At 38.7% G+C, this 25,791-nt stretch overlaps 2 protein-coding genes across 4 annotated transcripts in view; one reads left to right on the plus strand and one right to left on the minus strand.

Moving 5' to 3' along the window:
* Positions 1-1,478: 1,478 nt before the first annotated feature.
* Positions 1,479-14,882, minus strand: zmat3 (zinc finger, matrin-type 3). 3 transcript variants are annotated; one of them, XM_043251357.1, is made up of 7 exons: positions 14,752-14,882; positions 13,381-13,563; positions 10,048-10,403; positions 9,609-9,755; positions 8,242-8,408; positions 7,020-7,114; positions 1,479-5,569 (listed from the first exon to the last, which is right to left on the minus strand). In XM_043251357.1, exons 2-7 carry the CDS (start codon positions 13,496-13,498, stop codon positions 5,361-5,363), a joined length of 1,092 nt encoding a protein of 363 aa, XP_043107292.1. In that variant the 5' UTR covers positions 13,499-13,563; positions 14,752-14,882; the 3' UTR covers positions 1,479-5,360. The 3 variants fall into 3 exon arrangements, with proteins under 3 accessions (XP_043107292.1, XP_043107294.1, XP_043107293.1); XM_043251359.1 differs by lacking the exon at positions 14,752-14,882 and adding an exon at positions 11,628-11,659 and having other exon boundaries at positions 13,381-13,514; XM_043251358.1 differs by lacking the exons at positions 9,609-9,755; positions 14,752-14,882 and having other exon boundaries at positions 13,381-13,634.
* A 36-nt stretch (positions 14,883-14,918) lies between these two features.
* pik3ca (phosphatidylinositol-4,5-bisphosphate 3-kinase, catalytic subunit alpha) overlaps positions 14,919-25,791 on the plus strand; it is an 18,324-nt gene continuing 7,451 nt past the window's right edge. The window contains exons 1-19 of the mRNA XM_043251355.1: positions 14,919-15,057; positions 15,953-16,053; positions 17,160-17,570; positions 18,190-18,399; positions 19,265-19,515; positions 19,939-20,184; positions 20,385-20,470; positions 21,128-21,233; positions 21,473-21,625; positions 21,941-22,075; positions 22,690-22,814; positions 22,914-23,160; positions 23,234-23,337; positions 23,476-23,647; positions 24,443-24,549; positions 24,952-25,073; positions 25,162-25,240; positions 25,416-25,586; positions 25,682-25,791. The exon at positions 25,682-25,791 is cut by the window's right edge and continues 8 nt beyond it. Coding sequence (XP_043107290.1) covers positions 17,219-17,570; positions 18,190-18,399; positions 19,265-19,515; positions 19,939-20,184; positions 20,385-20,470; positions 21,128-21,233; positions 21,473-21,625; positions 21,941-22,075; positions 22,690-22,814; positions 22,914-23,160; positions 23,234-23,337; positions 23,476-23,647; positions 24,443-24,549; positions 24,952-25,073; positions 25,162-25,240; positions 25,416-25,586; positions 25,682-25,791 — 2,776 coding nt within the window. The 5' untranslated portion in view covers positions 14,919-15,057; positions 15,953-16,053; positions 17,160-17,218. The remainder of the gene's footprint in view (positions 15,058-15,952; positions 16,054-17,159; positions 17,571-18,189; positions 18,400-19,264; positions 19,516-19,938; positions 20,185-20,384; positions 20,471-21,127; positions 21,234-21,472; positions 21,626-21,940; positions 22,076-22,689; positions 22,815-22,913; positions 23,161-23,233; positions 23,338-23,475; positions 23,648-24,442; positions 24,550-24,951; positions 25,074-25,161; positions 25,241-25,415; positions 25,587-25,681) is intronic.

Genomic DNA, 25,791 nt, shown 5'->3' on the forward strand with positions numbered 1-25,791 from the left:
TCCTGAAATCAATATGCATCTCCACAGTTGTTTGTGTTTTTAGCTCCGAGTCGCCGACTGCACACACACACACACAACAGCAGACTCACTTCCTCTCCGCGAGGGACAACACACAGTTTCCTATTGTTTAAGAAACCATGTGTCTTGCACACAACCAAATATCACTACCATATATCAAATACCACTCAAAAGAAATGGTACGGTCACCAAAACAAGTCAAATTCTACAATAAAAACGACAAAAAGGACCTTAACTCTTGTGAAAAATGACACAGCGGCGATCAGAAAGAAAAACACCGTTTATTAGAGTCGGGGCCCTTCACATCTGTTCGTCTCAGCTGATGCCGCTGGAATTCCCAGCCTTACTGTTCCCCGTTCCAGCTGTCACTTATCCCGCGGGGCCCCAGCCATGCACGCCGTAAAAACGCAGGACACAAGTTTGTCAGTTGACTTGGCCCTGTACAATGCATCCCACTCATTTCAGCGTGACTGCAGTCCCACAGACCTTTGAGCGAGCGGCAGGGCGCTTGAGAATGACATGATTTTCAAAACCAGAAACCGTGTTGTGGTCTCCTGAAAACATGAGCGGAGGGGGGGTCGGCTCGTAAGAGTCATTTGCATATTAAATAGGAAGCTGTATGTGAGGAACATTTCATTTTGCAATGACTGCAGTGAAAATATATATAATATATAAATATATATACATAATAAGGATGATGATGAAACTATAATTATTAATGGAATTGTATTAAAATACACACAGGCCTCTCTCTCTCTCTCTCTATATATATATATATATATATATATATATATATATATATATATATATATATATATATATATATATATATATATATTCAGTGATTTATCCATGTTTTTGAATGAAACAAGTCAATGATCCCCATTAGCAATGTAACACCTTCATAAACAAAGACACTTGCCTCGTTTCTGAAGGTATTTGACTAAATGACTCATTCATTAAAATAGCCTTTTGCCTTTTGCTTGGTGGTTAGGTTTCATGTTTAAAAGTAACCCTTCCTTGTTTTTGGATGGACTCTGAATTTATCTGAATAGTAACCACTCTACAGTTTCTGTTTATTATAACTGAATTGGTTGAAACAATGCAATGTGCGAACGGCACCTTTAATAAGTTTAGGCGATAAAAAACTACAAACAGTCGGAAAAGGCAACTGTTTTGAAACCCATTTTCAGCTCGTTTGCTATTTCCACCTCTTTCAGTCACATTATTTTTTAAAAGTGTTTGGTTGCACGCTGTATAGTTCTTAGAAAGAAAATTGCAATCGGCAAAAATCAGCGGCAGGCCACGTTTACAAAAACCAAAAAAGGAAATATAATATAAAGTCAGTTTCATGGTCACACATCGAACAAGGGGATGAACTAAACTTTCCAGACAGAATAATTGACTTTCTTCTTAATCCCTGATGGATGTATGACAAATACATAAACTGACAAAAAGTACTTGTTCTGTAATTAAATTTATTAATACATTATATTGCATTCAAAATTCGAGTTCCGGGACTCTCTACAATGAAGTTAAAATGTTCTGTACTGGACATTCAAGACACTGAACCACTATTTAACGGGGAAGAAAAGGAAGAAGTCAGATAAATATCACATCATCTGTATTGCACTCAGGCCTTTAATGGACGTGAAAAGGCAACCGTTATATAAGAACATGTCTTCAAAAGGCACTACAGCTAGATTTTATTTCGACGTACCCCAAAATAAAATGCTTCTGCTAATCCTTTAGAAAACATTTGTGAAATACGACTCTCGGTGTGAATTAAAACAGAGGTATTTATTGATGGGGTGGAAAAATAAAAATCGCGATTGGCTTGAAGGGAATAGGTCGGGTTTGTCCCTCGGGTCGGGGGAGATCCCAGTGTCCCTGCTGGAGTCCTTTGGGAAGGTCCGTTTCCAGATAGGGTCAAAATCTCCTGACCGCACCAAAACACAAAACAGGATATGGCTTGCCTCTGGTGAATCCCTGGGAGCGAGCGCGATGGCTGGCTACCAGCAGAAAACACCACCGCAGTTTATTTTTGTGTAATATATATAGCTGTAGCGCTCACGTAGGACGATGCGAGTTTCGTCCCGTTCCCTGGATCTAAGCGTTCCTCTAGCCTTTCCGCTCTACTTCCGCACTGCAGATCATTTCCACCGTCAAATCACCAAATTGACGATGAGTGGTGCGTTTCATGGGATAATCTGCACCTCGCAAGCGTGCCGGAGTAACATTTAACGTGTTTAAAACGCCACCTTTTGAAATTCTATCAATATGTACATATGCAACATCTCACCACATTTATATAAAAGAGCTCAACATAAACGGTCAGTATTCGAGTACGCGAAACATTACTCGTTACTCGGGAGTCCCTCCTACTGGAAACATATGCAAAGCAGAACGACATGAAATGTTCAACATCACAGTTGAGTAGGCTTTATACTCGGAGGCACATTTAAGATGACTTCACTGCTCCGCTGCGTCCATTAGTCCGTCAGGCGCTCCCATAAGTCCCTTGTGATGATTCCAGCTGTAAACATTTGATTCGAATGAACATAGATGTCTTTGTAATAATCTATAGCGTGGCTCCACTTATTACGATACCGTCTTTTCCATTTCTTCAGTGCAATTCATTTTCTGCAGTCACCCTCTTATTTACAAGCAGCAATAACCCCATGCAGAAATAACACTAAACCAGAAAATAATTGCAATCTCATTTAGGGACAGTGGACTGCAACTCTGAAGAGTGGTTTTATAGCTTATTTGGAGTTATTGATAGCAACAAAACAAAACAGCCAGAGTAAAACTGGGCCATTTCTTCTGTTCACAATATTTAAATTGTCTTTTATAAAATATTTATAGTGTTTTAAGTGCTGCAGTTGGGGAGGAGTGATGTTAATGTATAAAATCATGCGGCCGTGAACAAACAAAATAAAGCATCTAAAATTTCTACTTGTCTCAATTTAAAGACTTAAAGGAACTGTTCACAAATTGTACAGAAAATGTATTAATTGTCAGGCCATCCAAGATATAAATTAGCATGCTTCTTTATCTGAAAAAAAAACTGTAGAAATGTAGTAACATTACATTACTTGCTCGACAATAGATCTTTTGAAGTGAATGGGTGCCGTCATATTGAGAGTCCAAACAGTTGATAAAAGTAACATTTTGTAAAGTGGAAAGCTGCGCGTTTATAATAAACACACCTTAACTTGGTGTCCTCAGAATGTGTTTGTAAAGTTTTAAATGCCATTTTGTAAATACCTATTCTGAGTGGAAGCAAACGCTCTGATTTCGGTGCCTGTTTCTTTAAATGCAAATGAGCTGCTGTTCCACGCCCCCTTTTCCAGAATACGGCTTTGCGGCCACTACCTGCTAAAAACACGGTTATCATGTTTATCGTGTTCGAATCGTGCGTTTTAAATCGCATCAGTTTAAACTGATATATGGTTTTCTGAGTGGATATATCTAAAGCGCGTGAGTACTAAACTAAATTCTCATTCACGCACAAGTTTACGTTAAAAACACACGAGTTACAGTCGGTTATGTTTGTGAAGGTAAACAGCTGGGAAGGACATCACGTGTTTTTTTTGCTCACCTGTCTCGTTTGAGGCTCTGTTTGCATGGCATTTGAAATCAAAATGACCGCGTAGCAGGTGAAAACATTATAAGGGGAGGTAATATTATAATGATGTCCCTTTGAGACGAGCGAGATAAAGACGTTCTCGTTTTTTCAGACGCTTGCAGAAAAAGGCTTGCTAAAACAAAAGTTACTGGGTTGATCTTATTCACGTTTCCTTGGTTGGTAGATGCTCAGGGGACCTAATTATATCACTTAAAACATGGTAAAGTCAGGTTCACCTTTAAAATTACAGTCCTCTTTCTATAATAATGCTTTCTCTAGTGGAAAAAAGTGGTCTTGGCTGGAAAAATTGGAAATGGAAATTGGACGGATTTTTTTTCATGACTAATATTTTGACTAGAAGTTATGGTTTTCAGTTAAAATGCATTAAATGCTGTTTATTTATTGCAAGCACACTGCATTGCTTCACGAGATATTAATTGATGCGCTTTACGATTACCTGCGGATTATTGCGGTTTTTAATCAACTTTTTGGACTGCCATTCTGACGGCACCCATTCACTGCAAAGTATACATCGGTGAGCAAGTGACCTAAACTTCTCCAGATCTGTTCTGAAAAGCACCCAACTCAATCCACACCCTGGATGCCCTGAGGGTGAATTAAACTTCAGCAAATTTTCAACTATTCTTTTTAAAGGCCAAGTAAATACTTGAAATAAAATTTTAAAATAGAAAAGCGTTTCCCAGATAAGCTTCGGCAGGCCAACTTTTCAGAGGGTCGTGACTGAGGTAAGGGGCATGGGAGGCATGGACCTCATTAAAAATAGCCATGTTTTCCCATTTCCACCCTTTAGTGTGGCGAGAGATTCCCTGGGGATAATCCAAGATGAAAATAAACAACAATCACCCAAATAATCTCGCACCGAAGCGTGCTGGTTAACAATATATCAGATGTACACCCCCAAAATAGAGCAAATCTCCCACTACATCCAGTAAACATGTGCAAAGCCAGACGGACGTAGATCTATTGTCATCGCTTTCGTGGTACATTCAGCAGGCACGCCGGAGACCCACGCTGAGGATTCTCCAGGGAATGCAGTCTCGATCGGCAGAACGGCGGCGTCCGTTCTGTAGCTCCTGAAGAAACACAGTGAATCTACGGCTCAGAGCGAGCAGGATTGCCACTTCTGCTTGTGCAGGAAACGGATTGCTGCTAGATTCGTCCCTTTTTCACGCAAACACAGTTGAGAAAAAAAAACACTTGCACTCATCACCTCTCTGAAGCACGTTAGACATTAAAATTAAATAAATTATAATAAAAAAAACGCTAGACATAAACATAAATACTGAAAGTATTGTTTTGTATCATACTGAAAGTATAATCCAGAGCGGTATATTCTAATATTCGTGTACTTGCTCAAACGATTTAGGATAAGAATTTAGTACTTTTAGGTTAATTATAAGTAAATTATAATTATTTGCCAGTTGATCCTAAATCTGTGCACATGAGCATTCGAAGCCTTCTGTTAGATATCTCTTATTAATAATGTTTCCTAAAATGTCCGCGCCACCAATTAATGGCACTAAAATATAAAACACTTTTTCAGTGTTTCTGAATTTTAGCTCATAAATTACTTCTAGAATAACAAAATGACAAAGTCGTCTTTCGTTTTAAAACGGAAACCGGCTACTTCAAGGATTGCACGATTATTTCTTCAGGACGTGGGAATCACTGATCACTTTGGCTGCTTTTCTTAAGTGTATCCCAGATTCTCCATCTCGCTGCGGTAGCGTTGCTCGGACACCCTGCTCTTATGCTGCTTGCTCTCCAGGTGCAGTCGAAACTCCGCTTCCTCGCTGGCACCCGAGTTACACATCGAGCAGTAGAACTGCCCGCTGGGTGTGACGCACATCGCAAGGTCTCGTGGGATACGCTGCCTCGGCCGCGGGTTGTAGTACGGGCCTGAAACGGCACAGAAAACAAGTCAGGTCGTGTGAATGAATGGTACGTGACTAAGCGGATATTACAAGGTGATGAAATGCAAAGTCACGCCGAAAAGGGTTTATGTGCTAATTTTCACAAAAACATATTCTTTTTTTCAGAAGTAGTTAACGCTTCGATTCAGCAAAGGTGCATTTATACCAAAGTATAAACACACTACACTTATATATTTTTTTAATGCAAATCGGTGTCCGGACAGTTCGGATTTGGCAAGTTTTCTGCAAGAATAAATTAAAAACCAAGCATATTTCAATCGTACAAGTCCTATTATGTTGTAAAATCACCATTTTTAATAAATGCATGCATATTTCAGAACTTTCAGTTCACTTAAGACGTTTCTGTAACTCTGAGAAGCATGTGTATAATGTGTATCATTTAATTTATATATTTAAAGGGCCAGTTCACTCCAAAATGAAAATTCTGTCATTGATTACTCACCCCCATGTCATTCCAAGCACAAATTAAGATATTTTTGATGAAATCAGAGAACTGTCTGACCCTCCATAAACATAGTAAATACATGGTAAAACAGTCATCATCAGTGGCTCAACTTCAGTTTTGCGATGCTACGAGAATCCTTTTTTTGTGCAAAGAAAACAAAAATAACTTAATTTACTCCACCATTCTTTTCTCCTGAGTTACTGTACGTCTTCCGCCATTTTGAAGAGCATCGCAATGCAATGCATCGCAAACACAACACTTCTTCAGAAATATCTTAATTTGTGTTCCGAAGATGAACGAAGGTCTTACGGGTTTGGAACGACATGAGGGTAAGTAATTAATGACAGAATTTTCATTTTGAGGTGAACTCTCACACACACACACACACACACACACACACACACACACACAGACAGATGACTCTCATCCGAGGGAAACATCAGCCCTCTGCCAGTGCATCTCGGTGTAGAGCGATACACTCATTTAGCAAATGCACATTTGCAGTCTAAAAAAAAGCATTTATTTAGTTATTTTTCCAGTTGATAAAATAATAATCGCATGCTAAGCCCGAATGCAACTAGAATGCAATGGCGTGTGTTTTTGTGCGCATGTGAGGACAGGAGCGCAGGGCAATGGGGGCATGTGTGTGACTGAGATCTGCCATCGTGTGGGTGACGTTCGTGAGCCCGGGCTGACGTGGGGTGGAGTATCGGCTTACATAGACCAAAGCATTGGCGTCTGGCCTGCATTTAGCGAGACTAGCACATTGCACTACATTAGCACAGGCTGGCAAACTCACACGCGCAGCTGCCAAACGCTCTGCTGCCAAAGCACTGATCGCAAATGGAGCTTTTGCACCACAGCTTGGACCACTGGGCAGAAAACCGAACCCGAGGGTAGTCTCAACATTACGGCAAAAATCTATCCCTCCTAAACTATGGCTTGAGATCAATCTGTGTAGGCCGAGTACCTGGCATGGCAGTATTGATATGAGCCCTACGGTTCTTCATTAATCGGTACTCATATCCTTCTTTCCGTGGCCGTCTCTGAGTGTTGGTCAAGTCTCTGGAAAACACATGACAAGAAAACATGCTTAACCACTTAGTATGGCTATGAAATATATCTTATATATGTCAGCCGTTTTTATATAATCCGTTGTTTCTGAGATTAATCCAAATATTTAAGTGAAATCATCTAAATTGCAATAATGATGTATTCACAGTATTATATTAAAACAAAAGTTATTTTAACGTGCAAAAACATGAAGAATTAGAATTTGTTATCACTTACATTAACGAATAAAACGATACAATTTGAAAATGTTGTTGCAAAACCTACAATAACTATTTCCTCAAAAATATTAGAATATATGGATGAATAAAAATGTACCTGTACAATCATTCTGCAATAATTTCAAAATAAATAAAATGATACAAGTGAACAGTTCAATAGTTCATAATTTTCAGTCATTCAAATGTACGGTTTAAACTGATTCGTGGAAATTAATTTTTGCGAATGAAATTTAAATTCAATATTAAAACGCTTGCTTGCAAGTAACAAAGCAAGAAGAGGTCATAAAATAGTTTAAATGAAAAATATATATTATTAATAGTTTAGTGGTCAAATAATAGGCAATCTCTAAGATAATCAAGAATAAATATATCACCAGTGCGTGGCATATATTTTCAACCAGCCCTGCTGCTTGTAGTGTACAGTACCTAGAACAATGATATCGATTTTTTTTTAACAATAACTAAGCTTTTTTGTTTTGTTCCAAATTACTTAATGGGAGGTATTCAAACCTAGCTTAACTAGCTGAGCTTAACATGCTTGCTCAGATACAATCGGACGTCTGGAATGCAGGATGGCTCTTCCTGTGCTTGTTATCAGGACAGCCCAACATTAAACACACGACATTAAAACGAGCGTCCCACTTATCAATGCAAAAACAGCCTGAAGATTAAGCTAACAGGAAACCTTCTTCCCGCACGCAAAACTTCCTACTAGTTGATGCATGATGTGTACGTGGATTTTCTTTTTGTCCAGATTTGAGGGTGAGATTCAAATGAGCGTATGAGTTATGCCGACTGCATGATGTCTCATTAAAAAAAAGACGCCGCCCACAAACACGGAAGGATTTTCCACATTTAACGGCTGTTTTATCTGGGAGCGCGTGGGTGTGACAGACTCACAAGGACGTGGCGTTCTGCTGCGCCTCGGCTAGCCGCAGTCTTTTGGCGTGGTTCTTGCCCTGATAGTGTGCCTGGGCCACAGCGGGAGAGCTGAAGGAAGCGTCACACAGCTTGCAGTAGTCGTTTTCCGTGGCCAGTATGACCCGGCTAGCGCCCTTAGAGAGTGGCTGCAGACGGGACAATGACAGTACAGCTTTTAGAAAGAGTAGAGCGATGAAAGGTGCGCGTCTACAGGGACGTCTCTGATTACTATCACACCGGGCTCGGTGAATGGACGCTTGCAGAGTGACACCGCATGATCAAACTGCACTTAAAGATATTCACTGATAGGGCTGGATGATAAAGCAGCCGGTATCTAAATATCTTGATCATTTTAAGCTGATGATATATATGTCGCATTGTACGTAAACAACTATTAAAAAGGTTTGGGCTCAGTATTTTTTTTTTGTGATGTAAAAATGATGCAAAAAATATAATGTTACAATTATTTTTAATTGTAATAATATTTCGCATTATTACGGTTTTACTGTATTTTAATCAAATAAATGGAACTTTAGTGAGCTGCTTTCAAAAAACATTTAAACATTTTATAGATCCCAAATTTTTCGGAGTGAAAATTAATTGCTGAATCAGTTTGAAATTCCTGGAAATAATCTAAATAATTTTTGTGCTGTTTATTTTAAAGATGTGGCTGGTACAGTGTATTTCTGCCCCTCAAAAATGTAATTAATTGATTGAGCAAATGTAATTGTAGCTGCATTCCAGGTCGTTTTTTTCTTCCTTCGCTAACTTTTCTCCGTCTCGTTGACTCGGATATACATAATTTCCTATGTTGCACTAGTGCTCACTGCTCGTGAAACCCATGCAATGGGCTAAAATGGATTGACTTTAGTCCTTGAACACTCGGAATCCGCTGTGGCGCTTTATTAATTATCGAACTGAACTGAATCTGTTTGGGGTGGGAGTAAATCAAACGCGATTCGCGACGACGGCACAATCGCATTGCGGTCTGTAGAGCAGCCTGAAGCGTATATAGGAAGTAGACTAACTCCCTTGGTGAAAATCGATGAGTCGAGGGTCTGTCCATATAAACGTCACTAGTCCACTTCAAAGCAGAACGCACTTGGTGACTGGGATTGGTGCTTAGGGACTCCAATAGTTTGCAGTTACGTTTGATGCCACATCAATAATGCAAGACAAAGAAACATGCTAAACTAGTCTACTGACGTGCTTACTTTTTACATAGCTAGGAATATCACAGCATTTTTAATAATTAAATGCGCATCGTTCAGTTCTACTTGCAGACAGCCTGAAAAAGAGCCCACACTTGCTCGGACAGAAATGCACCAGATAAGAGTCATAAGTACCTGGTTGGCAGTCACATTTGCAGAATCTGTGGGTGGAGTGGCTGAGGGTTGCTGGGAAACAGGCTCTACTACCTCTGGTATTCTAATTGGAGGTGGCTGCTGGCTACCAGCATAAAAATTGCGCAGCTTCTTACTGTGGTTTTTCCCCTACAGACAAACAAAGGATTGATTACATGCTTTCTTTTTCGTTGAAGCAAAGATTTAAACCAGTGCTTAGGCTCTCAAGAAAAACAACTAACTGAAAGAAACCAAAACTGAAAGTAAAAACTCCTGATTTCTAAACATACAGTATCATTCAAGACAAACTATTATTTTGGTGTCATCAGGCGTTGCGCAATCCGAAACCACTTTGTTGACATAAACACAGAATGCAAAATCATTCACTCTTCTATAATCATATTTACACATTTCATGGATCATAACATGAGTTTTAGATTACCTGATAATGTGCCTGAGCCTGTTGGGCAGAGTTGAGAGTGACGTTACAGAGCTTACAGTACAGAGGCTTGCAAAGCTCTTCCAGAGTGGCTTCCTGGTCAGAACCCAGCGCCTGAGCGTCTTCTTCGGGGGGCTTGGGACTGAGGACGGGGGGCGCTGGGATGGGAGGGGTGGGCGGCAACTGGAGGTGAGTGGGCGGCTTTATGGCTAGAGGAGAGCAGTGTGGGAACCGCAAGGGATCCGGAGACATCATCACCGGCGGAGGACTGAGGTTCTGGGTCGGGGTCATGGCCTGGAAAGGCTGAGGTGGCTGCTGACATATCAAACTAAGAGGCGGTTTGAGAATAGGGTCCGGACCTGGAAAGCCAAATGACAGAATTTAGGTGTCAGAGTGAGTAAATAAGGGTCACCGGTGCATACCAGCCTAGAAAACATGAAAAAGAACAACCAAGTAAAAAATGTTTTGGTAAGCCTTTCTCTGCAAGTGCAAAAAAAAAAGAGAAATCACTCCTCCATGACGTAAAAAGGATAACATAATTGCCTGATTGCCTGAAATAAACTTCTGTGTTTAAGCGCAATAAGACATGAAAGAGAAGTTTAGTTTATTACTCACTGGCATGTATGAGAACAGTTTCTTACTCCTCTTAAATCTTGCTAATATCTCGATTTGTTCTCACAGCAGTGAGAGTAAATGTAAAGAAAACTAAATGCTTTTGTCTCCTGCTTCTAAGGTGATTCTTCTGATGAAAAAAAGGACTGGGCTCTTTTAGTGTTTCGGAAGAGATCTCAATGTTTTTAAGATACCAAAGACTGAAATCAAAAGCGAACTCAAACAACATCCAGTACATTCCTTCAAAACCAAATGTTCAGAGCTGTCCACATTAGTCCACATCCATATTCCTACATATTTAAAGAAAACATAACGGTGCTCCTCTGCTACATGAAACAGAGATGTAAAAGCCACACATTAGTACCGCAAATGATCTATTTTAATAACAGAGCGGATATATGAATGAAAGAGCGAATCTTCCCAGTATGGACTCCTGCAGATGTGATTAGGACTGACTCCTGCTTCCCGAACTCATGTTTGGCGCTTCTGCAGATCTGAGGCTGAGCGAGTGGGGGGTTGGAGAGTCAGCTGTTTTGTGGCTGTGTGATATTTCCAGTGTATCAGTACCGAGGGGATCATGACAACAATGATTCAGCCGGCTAAAATAGACATAAGAATGTGCCAAATGGTTCTGTTTCCGGTTGCTTGGACGGGGTCAGCGTTGGAAAGCCCTTTTCGGGAATTCTTAAATATCCAAATGTTTATATCCATAAATGGAGCTGTTAATGTATTTCCGTTTTAAATATTTCATTTTCAATAAAAATAGGTTCTAGCAAGTCTCACATGCTCTCCTCGTCCTCAGTTGTTTGGTCAAGCAAGTCCCATCCCCAGATTTTGTCAAAGTCTGATCATTTAAACAGGGGTTCTATTGTGTTACAAAGTATTTTACTCATTTTCATGTGAGTCAAGATGTAGATGATGTATATTTGTTTCTTCAAAAAGCAGCTTTGGAAAAATTTTGCATTACTTACATCACAAATGAATCATCTGTAGTGAATTGGTGCTGTCAGAATCAAAAAGATAAATATATTACAATAATCCACACAACTCCAGTCCATCAATAAATGTCAGCGTTTAAAAAAAAAAAAAAAAAAACAAGCTACTAAAATTTTGTACAAATTTCAAGCGGTTGCTTCTGGCCAGAATTCCAGCCCGTAATCCATAATGTTGCTTCCTCCAAACTGATCTTCATCAGCGATGGTCCGAAAGTAAGTTAATTTAGAGCACATATATATATTTTTGAGTGAACTATTCTATTAGAAAACTAAATGCTTGTGTTTGGATGCTTTGGTCTGGCTATGAAAGAAGAACATCTAGTAGTCTTGTAGTCTTACTTGTACTTGCCTCCGCGTCATCATTTACACTATTTAAAAAATAGTGTCCTACCATTTTATACTCCTCTTCTTTTGACCTGAAAACAAACCTGATATCTCTTGGTCATCAGAGAATTCAAGCCCAGAAATAGGTCTAAGTAGTACCTACAGTCTCAACTCAAGGTCAGGGACACATACCTGCTCTCTCCATTCGGATTAAATCCACCGTCTTTGGACGCAATGCAAAGTTTAGTTGAAGCATGACAACGAACATCTGCTCTTTCATCAGGACTAAGAACAAAGATTTTTATATTTAGGGAGGACTGTTCTCCTTGGGCATCTATAATGCAAGGTATGCAGGGCACATGAGAAGGTAAAGCAGTACTATCACTTGATGCTCCAGGTTGTTTTACACCACTCACTGCTGCAAAACACTCCTAAGCTGTTCGTGCATTGTATATTTCTTCTTTTACAGCATCAATTATTAAAGTCAGAATAAATGCATTGCATGCATGGTTGCTCTCTGTGCTTAAGGATCATTTGCGACGTTTATTATGATCATCGCACGTTTCATCCTTCTGTTTTGGCAGATGCATTTCAGTACTTTTATCAGATTTGCGTGGTGTCTCACTGTCTGCTTCCATGATTGTGCCATCAAGTAAAATAAATCCAAATTGAGCATGTCTATATCCTGTATGGCCTGGTTAGATGTAACATTAAGCAACTGCCAAGGAGTCCTCTTGAATAAAACCCTCAGTAGTAACCTTGTGTCTTCTGAGGACATGGACTGCAAATTGTGACATTAAAGACTCTGACTGGGATGTTTAGCCAAAAAAGATCAATTATTTTAAATGTCCCTTCATATATTATTTATTGGTTTTATATGTAATCTAGACTAAAGCGTGACAATAAGCATGGCCAGAACCTACCAGATACCTCACTCAACTTGCCTCATACTCTATTCTGCATAATTTTGCATTTAATAAATAAACTTGCTATTAGTCCACATGAAAAGCATATATTAAAAAAAGCTAGTATGCATAATTTTTGCACTTGCATACACATAACATCCAAGCAGAGCTTAAGCAACGTATCATATAATAGAAACAGAGTGCCATAAAATACAAAAGCTGTACTTGATGAATTTCAGTGAGATTTAGAATATGTTAGTCGTGTACTCTTCCATTAACATTTGATGTGCCGTGGTCCTTCAGCAATGCAGATAGGTTCCTTCATGTTCATCTGTCAGTAGTTAGCCTGCCATTCGTCTCATGAATCTTACCATTATTTAAATATAAAGATCTGTCCCTAATAAACTCCTATTGCGAACCATTGCAGCGCAATTTGATGCAGAGCATCAGTTATAACGCAATGCACTGAAAATCATGTCGAAAACACTGTCTCATCTTACCTGTCATCCGAGGGAAATAAGGGCTGCAATCTCCATAGTTCACGGGCTGGGAAGTGTAGATATCGCAATAGTCGGCACTCGGATAAAAAGCATCCCTGTTCTTTACATTCATCGCCATCTTCCCTGCATCCTTCCAAGCTCTCTCTGCTGCTCAACTTCTTCCAGCCAGACGCGCGCCGCATGCTTCAAGCGTCCAGCGGGGGGGTGTTCGTAATCGCATACGGTTCAAAAAAACAGCAGAAATAGGTGGGAAACGCTGTATGCATGTGATAGCGGACGATTTAAATTAAGATGACAGATGCGTTTAAAACGCTATTCTTAATCACAGCTCCGCTGGTCGGGAATACAGTGCGATTTACATTAAAGTCTCCCTCGGCCTAGTTGGTACAGTCCATCTCCTATCGAAGTGAGAATCTGATTGACGATTCAACAGCACGCGCAAAGAGAGGATGCGCGAGCCTGTGACTTGACAAACGGTGTGTGAAGTAGTCTACTTGAGGTAGTGTACTTCATTATTAATATCTGTACAGTTTAAATACAATCGTGCTTTCCGCGGGTGCTATTAAATGTAAATACTCGTATTTTATTCAGCTTGATTTACAAGGCTATTCTTTGCTCCTTGAGAAAAAAAAAACAATTTAGATCTACAGAGCAAATAATTTATTGGAACAATAAACAATATGATTATATATTGTACGATTAATTCTGAAAACTTTTTTAGGTATGAGAGTTTTATTCTAATATGTTTTAGCAAGGACCTTGACCTTGACTTTTAACTAAGTAATTCAGTCATTCATAATAAAAAAAATACAGAGTATAATTCATCTGAAATTTTACTCTAATGGAAATAAATAAATGCACAGTTGAGTCAGTAAACAAACTATTTTAATTATAAATATATGATTAAATGCGCAATGGTCGAGATCTGAATCAGTATGGATTAAATAAAAACAAACTGCATGTCTGTAAAGACAACGACGACGAAAATTGCTTCTGCAGTCTATTTAGTTTAGTATTTTAAACATCTGTCTTTTCATTCCCGTTCCTTAATACATTTAACATTCATTATTATTTATGCAATTGCAATTCTCGTGTGCCTGTAGCATCAAACAGTCTGTATAAAGGCACATTTTCGTTTGCATATGCATACATTTGCCGTCCGAAACTGGCATAAATATCACATTTACTATTTCTGGGGGGTCCTCAAAAGATCGACACTTTATTTTGCTTGTTTGGCACGTGTTTGCTGAACATATGGCTATCCTATACCACAGTGGGATGATCGATCGGGAAAAAAAGGAGTTCACTGGGTTTGTCATCCTCGCTCTCTGTCCCTCTCCCTCTTTAGCAGCCAGTCACCCTCCCTCTTACCTATCCGGCCACTTTGGTGCTTATTTATTCACAGGATCCTCCCTTATTCCATCGTGACAGCGTTCTTGACGGTATTTATCCAATCCATCGGATATCGGACAGCATGAATCGTGTCTTTCTCCCTCAGTGATGAATGATTCGTGTGAAAACACTGCTCGCGATCCGCCGCCGCTGCTGCTGTGATGATGGAGAGGCGGTGCGTGTCAGAGCGGGGCGGCTAGAGGCCCGGCAAAGCCCCGCGCTGGATTTACAGCCCTGACCGAGCGACTGAACACCAACAGCGGATTGCCTCACAACAACTCGTCGGTACGTACCCATCTTAGCTATACACATAAACGTGAGATGTGTGTTTATTCATTTATTGTTTGAGTAACAGCGCTGGTGGTCTTTTAATAAGTATGTTTCGTTTCAAAGTATAATCCAATGAAGCGTCATTGGCGGGATATTACAGCATATTTTATCTAAAGTTATCGGGCTAGCCATAGCGGATTAGCCTAGCGGCTAGGCAGCTAAAGGAATCAATATCTTATTATTTAAAGAAATAATCCGTCTTAAATGACTCAGTTACACGCCAACTCTGATTTCCTTTCATTGTGGAGTTTTTAAACTCTTTAACAAATATAAATGGGGGTTTTCTTTCCAATTAGTATGTTTTGTCTGGGGTTGCTAGCTGGCTAATTATGTCATGTATGTGAGCTTTCCAATACTGTTTCTGCTTTAATAAGATAATGTTACGTTTATAATATGTGTTTCAATACGTTAAAAGGCTTCAGTAAGTTCATGTTATAAATTCCGGGTTGTTTGTTTATGAAACACTTGTTTAGGTGTAGTATTAACCCGGTTTGTAGTCCTTATATTAATATGTTTCTGCTCTGTCATGATTGCGGTGTGTTTGTTTTGACTAGTGACTTTTTTTTAACTAATAAGGTTGAATGATATAACAAGTTACTGTAATAAATTTGATTTATGCATCTAAATAGTTAATTTTATCAAGTGGTTCTCTGTCATTGTGGCTTAGTCTATTCATATGCAAGAATGATAAACCTCTTAATCTTATTATCTTCCCATCTCTGTCACTCTAAACACTGTTGTGGAGGTTTGTTGTGGTTGGCATGGGTGTCGTTTGAGTTGTTTTGGCTAAACTGAGCGAGCTGGTCCACTTTCCACTGACACTTATTTATCCTTCTTTCTGTTATCACAGACGGTATAATTCAGTGGATCTGAAGAGAAGTTTTAAAACAAGCTGGAGGCCTAACTATGATGGACATTTACTTTTACATGTGGCCCTGACATCACACCAAGGTAAGCAAAAATACAGAATGTTATGAAATTATTAAGTCATCAGTGTTTTTTTTTTCTCCTTATTTTAACTGTAAAAATTAAGCAATAAAAAGTGTAAAGGCATGAGGTGGTTACAACCGTGGCGGTACCAAGGTTTACAAAGCTCTGTAATAAACATTTGCATGGTGTTTTACATGAGTAAACTGGAAGAACAGCATAAGAGCATAGTCAGGACAAAAGGTCTGACGTGTTCCTCTCACATGGCCTAGTTTTAAAATCCAATAATTTCAGATCACACGTTAACACGGTGAAAGATGCTGTTTGTCAGACTTTCAGCTGCCTTACACCCAGGAGATGCATAAGGGTGTCTTTTTGTTGGCACATGTTTGCAAGAAAAAACAAGTCATCCACTACAGTGTGAAGTGCCAAATGTTTTTGGCTCTATGTTGTGTGGAAATATCACTCCTCTCTCACAGAGTGATACATTTCTGTCATTTCTGAACTTCCTGTAAGTATTTTTTTAAGACTGACGTAAGTGATGAGACCTCTGCATTAAATGGCTGTTGTCTTCATGGTTTAGTATTAGTTTGTGTCTTTTAGATACCATTCACAGTTTTGGGGTTGGTAAGATATTTTTAAATGTTTTTTGAAAGAAGGCTATTACGCTCTTATACTTTAAAATATTATTACAGTTTAAAACTGTTTTTTTGGAATATACTTTGAAATGTATTCATGTGAAACAATGTTGAATTTTCAGCATCATGATCCTTCATAAATCATTCTGATATGCTGATTTACTGCTCAAATTTATTTTCAATATTGAAAACGGTTGTGCTGCTTAATATGTTTGAGGAAACATCTTACAGACCCCAAACTGATAGAGTGTGTATATATAACATATGTTAATGAGTATCTATCACCATTGTTACATTTAAGTTTATATGCTTGTGTGCAAATCTATGATTCTGTTTGTTACTGACTTAGTCTCTTAAGACCTAAGTCTGTTTTTCATGCGGACTTGTTTGTCTGAGGTGTAGTTTGCAGTGCTGAACATTTTGTCCCGTCGTGTAGTTTATTAAAAACAATGCATGTTGCCAAAACATACCTTTCGTCCTGTTCCCCTTCAGGAGAAGCGGAGGTTGGAGATTTTTATTTTTCCTTTTAAAAATTGTGAGGACTTCACATCATGCCTCCAAGACCCTCCTCGGGAGAGCTATGGGGCATTCATTTGATGCCCCCCAGGATTCTGGTGGACTGTCTACTGCCCAATGGCATGATCCTGACACTAGAGTGCCTCCGGGAGGCCACTCTCATTACAATCAAACATGAACTCTTTAAAGAGGCTAGGAAGTACCCCCTCCATCACCTGCTTCAGGAGGAGACCTCCTATATTTTCGTCAGTGTAACGCAAGAGGCAGAGCGTGAGGAGTTCTACGACGAGACGAGAAGACTTTGCGACCTTCGGCTATTCCAGCCCTTTCTGAAGGTCATTGAACCTGTAGGAAACAGAGAGGAAAAAATCCTCAACAGAGAAATCGGTAAGGCTACACATGAGCAGTTTTTTTTTCTTTTATTTGCTAAATGCAATACTTGAAACAAGCATTTTTGATTAATTTAAAATCAGTTCTGACAGATTTATTTCTGTAAATTTGCACTACCATTCAAAAGCAAATGTTTTTATTAAATTGATCAAATTGATAGCAAAGGCTATTATAATATTAATGCTGTTCTTTTGAACCGCCATTTCGTTAAACAATACAAAAATATTGTTTTCACAAAAATATTAAGCAGCACAGCTTTGTGCAATGTTGCTAGTCAGAAGAAATGTTTTTTTTAAATGGCAAATCAGCATATCAGAAGGATCATGTGATACTGAAGACGTTTAAGTAACAAAGGTGCAATGATATGAAAATTCAGCTTTGCCATCACAGCAGTAAATCACCTTTTAAAATTCTTAAAATATATAAAAACGGTTATTAGTTGTTTTAAAATTGTAATGCTGTTCACAATATTATGGTTATACTGTTATTTTTAATACTATATTTTTACTGACTCTAAACTGTGAATATTATTGTTTGAATCTGACCCTTTTCTAAGATGGTGTTATTTTTGTTTTTGTGTGTGTGTGTGTGTGTGTGTGTGTTTGTTTTTTTGCAGGTTTTGCCATCGGTATGCCAGTGTGCGAGTTTGATCTAGTGAAGGATCCTGAGGTGCAGGATTTTAGGAGAAATATTCTTAACGTCTGCAAAGACTCAGTAGAGCTACGAGATGCCAGTGGGGCACACAGTCGAGCGCTATATGTTTATCCTCCTAACGTGGAGTCTTCACCAGAGCTTCCAAAGCATATATATGGCAAATTAGACAAAGGTATGCTTGTACTTTTATAGGACTGTTTTGGGTTGTTTCATGTTACAGAATAATCAGTGATGGTTGACCATGTAAATTAAAGTTGTATTCAAGAGGAAAAAAAAAAAAAAGTCTTTCTTGAGCTATGACGTTCTTAGTTCTTTCGAAGTGAGACAGCTTTTCTACGCACTTCTACTTATGCATTTCCAGTTTAATGTCTGTGGGCAGAGATAGCAGAACTCAACTTCTAGGTCCCTTCCTGATGAAATGTATATATTGTGCCATTCTTTTCAGTTGCTAGTTTAAGTTTTAAGACTTTAATATCTAATTAATAAATATATAAAAAAATAAATGTGTGTATATGTATATATATATATATATATATATATATATATATATATATATATATATATATAGTCTATAGTCTATATATACATTATTTAACAGGTACTTTAAAAACAGTCAACACTTTTGGCTGTGGTAATCAAATCAAAAATTACATGGAATGTTTTTTTATGGGTTATAGCCAATAGTAATTTTCAAAGTGTTGAGCCTTTTTTGGAGGTTTTGTATTGCAGCAACTCTGTTTTCTTTCTTATGTGAATGGGCTTGTGTTGTAGTAGTAGTAGTCATGAAGCATGTGATGCTTGTTTTTTAGCTTTTGTCCTCTGTTTCCTCTTAGCCTGGAGGAATGTATGCACAACAACTCCATTACATTAATTTCCTGACAGCTTCATTGGGATGTATTCAACATTCAGCCTTTCTTTTTAACACGCTGAGTAGCCATGTGGGATTAATTGTTTGTTCTCACATGCTTGATGCCTGAAGAAATCAATTCAAAAATGCTATTCGTGTTAACTTTCTGATCTTCTTGTTTGTGTGTTAGGTCAAATCATTGTCGTTATCTGGGTGATCGTCTCTCCCAACAACGACAAGCAAAAGTACACACTTAAGATCAATCACGACTGCGTACCCGAGCAGGTGATCGCTGAAGCCATCAGGAAGAAGACCAGGAGCATGCTGCTGTCAGCCGAGCAGCTAAAGATGTGCGTGCAAGAATATCAGGGCAAATACATCCTAAAAGTCTGTGGCTGTGATGAGTATCTGTTGGAAAAGTACCCCATTAGTCAATACAAGGTATTTGGGAAATTTTGGCATACATGTTCTTGAATAACTGCTATTCTTTGTATGCAGTTTCTGTTTTACTGTTTTGCTTTTATCTAATGCATATTTTTGGTTTGGGCACTGGTTAATTAGCCATCTGAAACGTCTTTTTTTTTTTTTTTTTTTTTTTTTAAGGGTTTTGGCGCTGGTCATGTGTTTGTCTCATGCTTTCATTATCTTGAAACCAGCCAGTACACAGAATGCAAATGAGTAGTCTCGGTATCCGGCTGCATTTGAAGTTTTGTATTATCCCAACAAAAAGTACTGCCAAAATTAGTGTTTAGAACACTAAAAATAACTCTAGACGTTTTGGATGACTTTACAGTGCTTGAGATGTGCTGATTATGTGGCTTTACAAACGAAATCTTTCTGTTTCTCTCTTTCTCGTTCTGTCAGTATGTACGGAGTTGCATTATGCTTGGTCGGTTGCCAAACCTCATGCTTATGTCCAAGGACAGTCTTTACTCTCAGCTGCCTATGGACAACTTCACCATGCCCTCCTACGCCCGCCGGATCTCCACCGCCACGCCTTACATGAACGGAGAGGCCTCCACCAAATCCCTCTGGACCATTAACAGTACACTAAGGATACGGGTTCTCTGCGCCACATATGTCAATGTGAATATTCGGGACATTGACAAGGTGGGTAGCTGAAGTCTCTTTGCGTTCTGTAAGTCTTTTATTACACAAAGCTTGGGAGATGTTTGGTACCTTAGCAGAAGTTTCACATTGTGAAAGAACAGGAAGCTGCTGGTGTGTTTCTTTTTAATAATTGCATGACCTTTCTGCACTAGCGTTTTTCTTGAAGCTGTTTTCTCATAGGTTTTTGCCGTTCGTTTCAGATTTATGTCCGAACGGGGATCTATCATGGCGGAGAACAGTTGTGTGATAATGTCAACACACAGCGTGTGCCGTGTTCAAACCCAAGGTACCATGTGATCACTTGTCATTTCTGATACTGCAGTTGATTCATTACTGAGAGAAAGTGTCTGCAAAATCCAAGGGAAGCCTGTTTCCACCAAGGAAACTTTTAATTCTTTGCAAAATCTTGCAAATGCATTTTTTTACTTTTTGTGGACAGAATTCTGATTTGATACCTTTTTTTTAACAGGAGCCTAAATACATCTGCACTACAAAATGCATTTGTTTAAGTTGTTTTTGGTACACTCCATTTCGTTTCGTATTAATGCGTAGAATTAATTAAGTGCAGTTGCGAGATCTAAACTCACAATTCTGTGGAAAAAGTCTGGAGATCATGATGTTTTCTCATAAATGCGAATTGAACTAAAATCGCAATTCACTTTTCTATCTTTTGCTATAGCAGAAACATGTAGTAAAAACCAAAGTGAAGTATGCAGACATGCTATGTTGGCTTTAAAAGTCAAACGGGTGCATGAGTCTGCAGTCTTTCTGAGACAAAGTGTAATTTTTCTTGGTAATCACTGTGGCGCATAAACACCCCACCTCGCTCATTTCAAAATATCCCCCTCATTTATGTGTTAAAGTGTTGAAAAATGCTAAACGATGATACGTTTTAAAAACTGAAAGCATTCTAGGAATAACATTTATCTCTCTTTGTTTCCAGGTGGAACGAGTGGCTGACCTATGACATGTACATTCCCGACATCCCCCGGGCTGCTCGCCTCTGTCTCTCCATCTGCTCTGTGAAAGGAAGGAAGGGGGCAAAAGAGGTAATGACTTGCTTTTTCCGTAGTGTTGTTATTGTAAAGTAACACTATTAGGATTACAATCCAATTGTGCACATCCAGCAGGCCAAAAAGCTCAATGTGGGAGCTCCTCTGCAAACAATGTCAGACAGGAAGAGCGTAGTTGGCACATCACGGCTCCAAAAGTAGAAAAATATTTCTGTATGTTCTCACCTGCAGGCTCTCCATCAGACATAAAAAATATATATTTTTTTGTTTTACAGGAGCACTGTCCACTGGCCTGGGGAAATGTCAACCTATTTGACTACACACACACTCTGGTCTCAGGAAAGATGGCACTGAACTTGTGGCCAGTACCACACGGCCTTGAAGACCTCCTCAACCCCATTGGGGTCACGGGTTCCAACCCTAATAAGGTTTCCTCTCTTGCATAACGTCTTTGAGCACTAAACCACTTTGATAAGCTCTAATACGATTCCTCTGTGTTGTCTAATCTGAGGTGACATGGTTAATCAACAGCCTATGGTCTAAATCTGTTTATTCAGTGTCGTTTTAATTGGTTATTTTTTTTAATTTGGGGAAAAATCTTCCTTTAGTGGCCTAAATAAAGAATTTAGGAGCGTAACGGCATAGGGGCTTAAGTCGTATTAGTTCTTAGTCAAGTGTTATTTAGTTACTGTTGTTCGGCTGTGTTTTTCATTAATGTATTTCTTTCTTTATTTTTGCTTTAGGAAACCCCATGTCTAGAGCTGGAGTTCGACCATTTCAGCTCACCTGTTAAGTTCCCTGAAACGTCCATGATTGAGGATCACGCTAACTGGATAATATCCAGGGAGATGGGATACAATTACTGCCAGTCTGGACAGGTGAGCTTACAGACACACATCCTAATTAATTAATTATAGTGACACACTTCCTGCTGCTATTAATACCCTTTACAAGCCTGTGGAGCATGAGAAACATCTCACCATGTCATTCTCTACGGTCACCTCATGAGTCATTATTCCTGTTATTAATGATCATGCTCGTTTATTTTATTCTGTGATAGATAGAAGAGATAGCAGTGAAAGTCTACTTTTATTTGCTTTTTCAAAACACGTTTGTTGATTTATCTCCCGACTCAACAATTTGAACTACTGCTTTTTTGTTAAAAATCATTAAGGTGTCACTTCTACAGAGGTGGTTTAATGATAACAGATGTCTATTTGTTCAAAAATACAGTCAAAATAATATTTAAAATATTAGTATAATGTAAAATAACAGTTTTATATTATAGTATATACTATAACTATTACATTTTAATCAAATGTGTATATAAAATAAAATGGGGGGAAAAAGCTCTTTCTCTCAGTTTTGTGTGTGTGTAAATGTTGTGATATTTTAAATATTGTTGAGTAATTGTTACACATTCCTTTCCAAGAACAGCATTCTTTGTGAAATGCTTTCTCTGAATTAATAGAGTTTGTTATCTGACTAACAGAGCAGTAGACTGGCTCGAGACCATGCCATGACGGAGGCGGATATAGAGCAACTCCGTCAGCTGAGCAACAGGGACCCGCTTTCTGAGATCACTGAGCAGGAAAAAGACTTCTTATGGAGGCACAGGTATTCCAACGCCCCCATAAGCTCTCTTCATTTTGGTGTCCATCGGCAAACGAGTTAATTTAATTACATTCAAAACTGTATTTGTGTTTTTTCATCTAGGCAGTATTGTGTAAATATTCCAGAAATCCTGCCAAAGATTCTCCTGGCAGTGAAATGGAATTCCAGGGATGAAGTTGCACAGATGTATTGTCTTCTCAAAGACTGGCCCGCAATAAAGCCAGAACAAGCCATGGAGCTGCTTGACTGTAACTATCCTGATCCAATGATCCGAGACTTTGCAGTTCGGTGCCTTGAGAAGTATCTGACCGATGACAAACTCTCGCAGTACCTCATTCAGCTGGTTCAGGTAAGACTGATATTTTCAGTTGTTTTTTATATATGTCGTTATTTGATCGTTTTGTTTTGCTTTTCATTTCAAGGTTTTGAAGTATGAGCAGTATCTTGATAATCCACTGGTGCGATTTCTGCTGAAAAAAGCTCTTACCAACCAGAGGATTGGCCACTTCTTCTTTTGGCATTTGAAGTGAGCAATTTCCCTTTATTTGTTATCTTTTTAGTTTTTTTTTTCTTGTGAGGGTTTTACATAAACTGACCTAAATATCCTGATATTTTTGAAGCTCCAAATGAAAGTTCAGTTCTAACCTAATTTGTTTGGTGGCAGGTCAGAAATGCACAATAAAACCGTGAGTCAGCGGTTCGGTCTGCTTCTGGAGTCGTACTGTCGGGCATGTGGCATGTACCTGAAGCACCTGAGCAGACAGGTGGAAGCCATGGAGAAGCTCATCAACCTCACAGACATTCTCAAACAGGAGAAGAAGGATGAAACTCAGAAGGTAAACTCAGCCTTTGACCTTCTTCAGTCACCTATAAGTAGGTAGGTAAATGGGCACGTGAGGTTATATAAGGAGACTCTTTACGTACGCTGCAAATGAAACCGTAGCTGTTAGATTAGATTTACAGAGGATACAACATCCACTCTGTGAGGTGATCCTTAAAAAGCACTGAGCCGTTACCTTAAACTTCCCACTCAGTGTTGTTAACGTAATGAATGTGAGCTTAAAGTTTATTGGTCAATTAAGTTGTTTTGTGCTTGCTGAGGAAAAACTTGGATCAGGTTAACTTGCCGATGGCTTTTCTGTGCTTCATTGTGAGAAGCTCCTCATTATGGGGGCTCAAATGTGATGCTCATTATTTTAGCATTTAAGGAATCAGTAAATCACTTTGGGAATGTATAAACTGAAATTAAAAATTATTGATGGAACTTGATTAAAAAAAGCAAATAAGCGGCTGTTGGATAAATGGACTATTTTAAGAATTTGCAATTTGATAAAAATTAATTTACAGAGACTGAATGACTGCAAATCACCAATTTCACTTGAAGTAATTAATATTGAGAAAAAATGATCAGTCTTTTTAATATATAATACAATTATGGAGAATTATTAACAAATAGATTATTATTATTATTATTATTATTATTATTGATTAATTGATTAATAATAGAATAATCCCCAAAAATGTATTGAAATTCTGAGGTCATTAACTTCCCTGATGTTAACATTAAAAAATTTATATTTAAGTATTGATGGACCTTTTTTTTAAAACGGGTATTGGTTTCGGTTTTTCAGGTGCAAATGAAGTTCCTGGTGGAGCAGATGAGGCGACCGGACTATATGGATGCACTCCAGAATTTCACCTCTCCACTCAACCCTGCCCACCAGCTGGGTAACCTACGGTGAGCACCAGCTTGGATCGCAGATGTCCGTTTCAGTATAATGTTGCAAAATCCTCACGTTCAAATAAGTGTTGTTCTTTTAAACTTTTTGTTTGCATGGTTTCCAACAAAAATCTCAACTTCTTGTCACATACATTAAATAATTAGGAACAAAACAACGTTTGTTTACTAATTTACTAGCTCTTTAATGCACATGTTGAAATAAATATCCTTCATTTTAACTTGTGTTTTAAGCCTGCATGATACGGCCAAACTGTCAGTGACAGCGGAGTGATGAATGTGATTATTAATTAGTTTTACCGCTTGTTATTGAGCACAAGAGACGTCTCTTCAAAAAAACACACAAAAACCAAATCTGACCACACTCTTTTTAATTTTAATTTTTTTCTGTTTGCATGTTAGACTTGAAGACTGCAGAATCATGTCCTCTGCCAAGAGACCGCTCTGGCTGAACTGGGAAAATCCTGACATCATGTCTGAACTTCTCTTCCAAAACAATGAGATCATCTTCAAAAACGGGGATGGTAAGATTTTTATTTTCTTTTTTATTTCACTTTTAGTATGTCGCCATGTTGTATGGTTAAAAAAAAACAAAACTTTATCTCGCCTTAGATCTGCGTCAAGATATGTTGACACTTCAGATCATCAGAATAATGGAGAACATTTGGCAAAATCAGGGGCTGGACCTGAGGTATGTGGGCGTAATGGGAAAACATCTTGCCTGGTAACCAAAACGCTGTTTAGCCAAATACTTGTAGTTAACCAAATACTAATGCTAAGTTGTTTTTAATTTCCCTGCAGCCAAATCTTGAGTGAGCTTGAGAAGATGTGGAATTTTGCATTAACAAAACTCTTTTGTATCCCAGAATGCTCCCCTATGGCTGCTTGTCTATTGGAGACTGCGTGGGTCTCATCGAGGTAGTGAGAAGTTCCCACACCATCATGCAGATTCAGTGTAAAGGAGGTCTAAAAGGGGCACTGCAGTTTAACAGTACAACGCTGCATCAGTGGCTAAAAGACAAGAACAAGGGCGAGATGTGAGTGGCCATTGTTATTATTCCCCATTTAAATTTAAAATGAATGTGCCATGCGCAAATCAAATACCCTATAACAAAATCATCTGTGTTAATAGGTACGACATGGCCATCGACTTGTTTACACGGTCCTGCGCTGGCTATTGTGTGGCCACTTTCATTCTGGGCATCGGCGACAGACACAACAGTAACATCATGGTGAAGGATG

Source organism: Puntigrus tetrazona, chromosome 11 (genome assembly GCF_018831695.1).
Source record: "Puntigrus tetrazona isolate hp1 chromosome 11, ASM1883169v1, whole genome shotgun sequence".
Taxonomy (NCBI): domain Eukaryota; kingdom Metazoa; phylum Chordata; class Actinopteri; order Cypriniformes; family Cyprinidae; genus Puntigrus; species Puntigrus tetrazona.

Coding starts and splice junctions, on each gene's coding strand:
- zmat3 (XM_043251357.1), bottom strand. CDS start 13,498: ATGGCGATGAATGTAAAGAACAGGGATGCTTTTTATCCGAGTGCCGAC. Junction 7,115..8,241: donor CAGCAGAACGCCACGTCCTT/GTGAGTCTGTCA, acceptor TGTGTTTTCCAG/AGACTTGACCAACACTCAGA. Junction 5,570..7,019: donor TATCAATACTGCCATGCCAG/GTACTCGGCCTA, acceptor GTGCCGTTTCAG/GCCCGTACTACAACCCGCGG.